General features: G+C 31.5%; 1 protein-coding gene across 1 annotated transcript; it reads right to left on the bottom strand.

Annotated features, from left to right (window-relative positions):
• Window positions 1-2,116: 2,116 nt before the first annotated feature.
• On the bottom strand, window positions 2,117-5,511 carry LOC115229646 (tRNA dimethylallyltransferase-like). Its single transcript, XM_029799969.1, has 3 exons — window positions 5,259-5,511; window positions 4,166-4,321; window positions 2,117-2,322 (listed from the first exon to the last, which is right to left on the bottom strand). Exons 1-3 carry the CDS (start codon window positions 5,509-5,511, stop codon window positions 2,117-2,119), a joined length of 615 nt encoding a protein of 204 aa, XP_029655829.1.
• Window positions 5,512-6,128: the final 617 nt, after the last annotated feature.

Below are 6,128 nucleotides of genomic sequence, written 5' to 3'. Positions count from 1 at the left end.
ACAAAAATGCCTATGTAAGACCGTCTCCAACAAGTGGCATGCTTGGGGGGGTTGCAAGAGTGACAAATGAAGTTCTTTTCCTTTGTGAAGCCGCCCAATATAACATTATTCTTATTGAGACTGTTGGTGTTGGCCAGTCAGAAACGGCTGTTGCTGATATGGTGGATTTGTTTTTACTGTTGATTCCTCCGACAGCAGGAGATGAAATGCAAGGTTGCTAAAAATTAATAAATAATACTAATTTAAAATATAAATAAATCAAAGGAATGAAGAGGGGAATTACTGAACTGAGCGACATCATTGCAGTGACTAAAAGTGACTCAGACATGCTGACTCAGTCAAAACGTATTCAAGCAGATTACAAAAGCGCTCTTAGATTTTTGTCACAAAAATCCCCAAATTGGAAACCAACTGTACTTTGGGGATTTACAAAATGTATAGGTTATAAGGATATCTTCGATGAATCATGATGGATTTGATCAATTATATAGCAAAATATTCGAATTTCGCTCCAAAATGATAGAAAGTGGGGAGTTTATGGAAAATCGACAAAAACAAAAGCAAGCTTGGTTATAAAATCCCTTCAAAACAGTATTTGGGGAGCTGTTCAAGATAAATTTGGTGAAAGAATAACAAGTTTACAAGAAAAAGTTGCTAAAGATTTACTTACACCTTCTCAAGCAGTCGATCGTCTTCTAGATGAAATTTTAACCCGTAAATTATAACTTAGCTCATAGACATCTATAAAATATATTTTGCATAATTTTACTATATGTGTAAGGTACTAGACAATAAATTTTTTTTATTTATTGACGAATTCGTTATATGAATTGGAAAAAAGATTATAAAAATTTCCACTTATTGATTTTAATTTTCAAACTCAAATAATATTAAGCAAGCTGGTGTCTATTTCTGGATAAATGAAATTACAAAATAAATGGTATTGGAATTTCTTGATCTTAACCTCAGATCAGAATGAATTTTCATTAGTTTTCAAAAATGGTAATTTATTCCAAATATCTAATTTTCCCATTAGATAGATTGAACTAATAGATTTTAATAACGTTATTTCAAAATAAATCAATCAAGAAACTTTTAAAATGCATCTTTACCAAAATATAAATCAGGAAACAAATCCTCACTGAATGTTTTATGATAGCTTAGCAGTGTGAAGAGATACGAAGTGGTATATTTGAGAGTAATCGAAAAGGCAGAATATTGGTAATCAATAATTCCACACCTAAATTATCTTATTCAAAATATTGTTTTAATTATGATGCATCGTAATACGTTAAACTAGATAATTCATAAAAATGAAATCATAAAGAAATTAATCACTATTAAAAAACTCCGTTCTGAAATTCTCACAAAAACTACAAAGATTTGAATACTTCTTTGATGCGTTATCCGTAAAAGTAATTAAAGAATCGATAGTCATGAAAGCATAAATATGGCCATAGGCAATCGCATCCAATTCACACGGAATTCTAAAACAGTAAAGTCCATATAAAACACGTTTTTGACAAAAAATATCTATTTTCCCCCAATAGTCGGGATAAATAGTCAAACGAATTTAATACACAATCAAAAACCTAAATCAATAAAAAACAATAAAAACTTCTTTTTTAGTTTTTGGAGTTACTTTTGAGGAAAAATAACGATACCTATTTTTCTGGCATTGAATCCACGGAATAATTAAATTTAGTGGAAAAGGATAACACGAAGCAATACGGGGACGAGTTACCTTTAATAAAAATTCAAGTAAATATGAAATGCCCTCACTTTTGAGGTAGCATCCCATTATTAGAAAATATAATTAAATTAAACAACCTTTTTATAAATATTATCATCACACCACGTTATATATGTCTATATTTTTAAAGAAAATAATAAACTTCACAGTCAGCCAAATCTCCAATGATAATGTACATAATTGTAGAGGCCAAATCACGTTTTTGTATTCCGAATGATAGGGTAGGAGAAAGTCCCTGAATTTTTTATTATGAATATCACTTTGATCTCAATGAATTTAAATACAGATTCAATTCCAGATAGAAGAAGAGGGCCGACCTTAATAAAAGGAATCTCCCCTAATATGTTACATTTTGTTAGATTTTTAACCGTTTGGAGAAATTTCTTCTGCATTTTTATAATATTCTACATTATATGGTATTTTGATAATCTTAAAAAGTGCTTGCATTGCTTGACAGTTTGCATACTGATCGGGTAATATCTGAGAACCTGTTTTAAGTTTATTGAAAAAAAGTTTAATACTTTCATTAACCTGATATAACGTAATTGTCTCCGGCAGGGGTAATGATTCTACGGAGAAATTAAAAACATTTTCGAACTGTATTTAAGGAAATTGGTTAAGTTGCACACTAGACTCATTAATAGTAATAGGGAATTTAATGATTGATTCGAAAAGTTTTTTAATTTTAAAATATAAACTTTATCAACAGAAATTTTGAACGGATCGCTTTGGAACGGGAATGTTTCCCCCAGAAGTGAGGCATTATATTGCCTATTGCAGGATTGAGAATCTGTTTTTTTAACCAAGGGAGCTTTGTTTAACTATTTTATAAGAAGCAAAAAAACCGTTGATCATTTGGCAACCCAATGTGGGAAAATGCTCAACAGTAATTACGTCAGAAAACATAACGAAGTCGTGAAATGTATTCACTTGTATGTCTGTAGGAAGTATAGAATCCGCAAAGTTAAAAAATTTAAAGAATATTCACTTCAGTCAATCATATTCACATAAAATGTTGAAATATGTGAAGATTCTTTAATAATTACAGACACAAAAATTTAATGTAACAAGACTGATATATTCATGTACGACAAAATAAAAAAACGAAATTACTATCATCGAAGTGGGACGTCCCCTCTCGAAGTAGGACAGGACCTGCCTGAAGCAGGCCGAAGTTGAGAAATGCCATAAATGCAATCCTTTGGGCATGGATTTATCCAGCCTCTACGACGCTCAAATCAAAATAATTTTACTGGATATGACATGTGACGGTGTCGTTTTTAAGTTTTTCAAGAATTACATTGAAAAGTTGGCAATTGAAGACGTTTCTGTGTTTCAGCAAACACTTCTTTAGAATTTACAATTTATCCAAAACCAAGCATGTGTTTCTTAAATCTATGCGAGGAATTTAACACACTTTAGAGACATGGAATACTAAAAAAATCCCTTTAAACAAAAAATTCGAATTTGATTTAAATCTGTTTGATAAAACTTAGTGTACTACAAGGAAATAAATAGAAATAAATAGAAAAATGAATGTATACAACAGTAAATACGAATTTATCTGCGGAGATAAAGTATACCTAAAAAAATTACGGATACTCAAGTTAAAAAAGATTATGGAACAAAACTTTCGTCACGGCTAAATAAATTAGAGTCTCCATTCTATTCAGGGGTCAAAACAATTAACATTTTGTCAAACAATCAAGTCGAGATTAAGAACCATTTTTATTTAATAGATAAAATATGCTAAAGAAGGTGTATAAAGGATTCCGACTTTTCTTTTCCAAAGGGGAAAATGTCTGCTCTTGGACGTCAAGGGTATAAACTCGTTTTTGGCTAGAACATAGTAGCATCAATCGAAAGCCCTGGAGCCCCAACAGAACGGGCCGAAAAGATGAAACATGCGAAACATGATGATGTCAGGAATTGCAGAGTGTTTGGCCTCCTGACGCCTAAAATACGAGGACCTTCCGCTCGGAGCCTGCTCTGACATATCGGGTTACTTCTGGATAAGGTTACTGACGATCAATCCGAGAACTGGTATCTCCCAACAAGATTTCCTGCTTTAGTCAAAAATAATGCCCTGTCTGTCCGACAATAACCATTTTTTTTCTTTTAAACAATTTTTTTCTAATAAACATATTCTAATCAAAAAAATAAAACTAAAAGAATAAAATCAGGTATTTTTATTGATAAAACTTTCCAATATATTTATTGTATTTTTCACATTCTTAGCTTTTGCCTTTATTGCTGCTTTGTGACGTTTAGTCTTGTTATGTAGATTCCAGGTTTTCTCATCAACATAAAACGTCATTTCACAGATTTTACAAGTTCGCATGGATACGCCCCTCGATCTTTGCTCGACTTCAGTAATAAAATTAATCTTCTCTTTGGGAAATTGGCATTCACGTTTCTGAATTATAATCACCAGAGACAATACAGCCAAATAGTCCGCAACAATGGTAATTGCCATTGGAATTACGTCTGTCGACAGATCCTTGGATCCTGTGGCATCTAGTTTATATACACAATAGCGTTCAGGTCTACTACACCCCTCATAGGTCTCTGAAATAATACAAATAGTCATTAATTTTTACGAGTTAAAAAACGTTTTCTTATCCAGCCAAGTTGTTGTCTCGCATAGCGCTTAGTTGAATTTTTCAACCTTTCAACGCCTGAAAATAGTTTTAAAAAAAATAACTTTTTTCAAGTAATTTTTTTCCTTCTATCGAGTCTTCGCACACATTTTCGTTAAGCATCAAATATTCGTGAAACTCCTTAAAGCCTATAGACTGGAAAATTCCCCGTTGATAGTCATAATGTCTATAAATATTATTCATATACAACAACCCTTTCTGGGTTTTACGATTTTCACTATAACGATGATGAAAATCGACAAGTTCATCAACCAGACCATTTTCCAGCATTTTATCAACTCTTTCGTCAATTAACTTATCAAGCTCTGAAAATAAATATTTAAAAATCCAGACCTTTCAAATCCCGATAAACAAAAACGATACAAAAATCATCAATTCTGAGTCTATGTTTTGTCCCTTGTCTTTGCGCAGAGTATAGCTCAGTGATAGACTTGCCAGTTCGTTTATAAACTTCAATCGCTCTAAAAAATGTTAAAAAAAAACTTTTTTATTTTCCGAGAATCGTTTGGATGAAATTTTGAGGCATGAACAGAATCAATTTCCATTAACAATTTGTGGTTGTCCTCGTTCTCTTGGTCCATCACAATATCTTTAAAATAATTTAGAAAAATCACCATTTGAATTATAATTGTGAGAAAAACTAATAAATTTTAGTAAATTATTTTTACTACTTAACTTCCAAAAGTGATTCCCAAAGAATCGATTCCAAATAATAATTTGTACCTCCCTCGATGATTGGAAGTCCACTGCCATTTTTGTATAGATTTTCAATGTAAAATAGTTAAGTGAAAATGCATGAAAATATTAAATGATAATAAAGGATATAATTTGTAATGCAGAATCACTGTACATCTTGACATTATAATTTTCATATAAAGGGTCCAAAAAGTCAATTAAATGATGAGGACACGCGTTTAACTCAGAAGGAGTGGGTTTATTGGTAATAATATTTAATCCTTTGTACATCTGCATAGCATCAGCATTTATAATGCTTCCATTAAATTTTTTGGCCAATGCAAATGCTATTTGTGATTTTCCAGAACCAGTTGGGCCAAGTACAGCTACAAGTGGACGCAATCGGCCACCACTAGTCTTCATATGGTTTTTAATTTTTTAATTAAATATAAATTAATAAAAAACATTTAATTAAAAAAATATTTAGGAATATATTTTTCTATTTTATTGAGATTGTTTACATCCCATAAACTGGCTTATGTGCTAGCCGTCGTGTAATTTAAAAATTGATAAAACCAAATAGTCTATTTCGAAATGAAAATTAGGTACTAAGGGAGTGAAAAAGGATACCCTAATATTCTTCCCAAAGAAGTAGTAAGATAATGTTTAGAGAAATTGCTGCCACTGAGCTAGGTTTAATTCCTATTTCAAATACTTCTGTGAGCAGACTGATCAAGGATATGTTTGATGACATCGAAACCCTTTTGGTTCGGCGAATAAAAAAATCTGAATTTTTTCCATTTCAAGTAGATAAAAGCTCAGATATTACAAGAATGCAATTTTCTGTTTTATTTCGTTATATGGACGATGAATCCATTATTGAAGATTTTTTTCCTCAAAGAGTCGTCGAAACAACAAAGGGATATGACATTTTCAATCTTATAAATTCATATTTCGAACATTTAAAGTTGGATTGGAATGAATGCATGGGTATCTGCACTGATGGTGTTCTATCAGGGACGGGGGATGATAGAGACTTT

This window comes from Octopus sinensis, unplaced genomic scaffold (genome assembly GCF_006345805.1).
Source record: "Octopus sinensis unplaced genomic scaffold, ASM634580v1 Contig13350, whole genome shotgun sequence".
In the NCBI taxonomy this organism is placed as follows: Eukaryota; Metazoa; Mollusca; class Cephalopoda; order Octopoda; family Octopodidae; genus Octopus; species Octopus sinensis.
Note: the sequence above shows the minus strand (reverse complement) of the source record. Positions and strands in the feature narration are given on the sequence as shown.

Bases quoted from the DNA above. Each gene is read 5' to 3' on its own strand.
- LOC115229646 (XM_029799969.1), bottom strand. From the start codon at position 5,511: ATGAAGACTAGTGGTGGCCGATTGCGTCCACTTGTAGCTGTACTTGGC. The intron at 4,322-5,258 runs GTGATTCTGCAT...GTATTATTTCAG, and splicing joins TTATAATGTCAAGATGTACA to AGACCTATGAGGGGTGTAGT. The intron at 2,323-4,165 runs GTGAATGCCAAT...ATTTCTCCGTAG, and splicing joins GGTGATTATAATTCAGAAAC to AATCATTACCCCTGCCGGAG.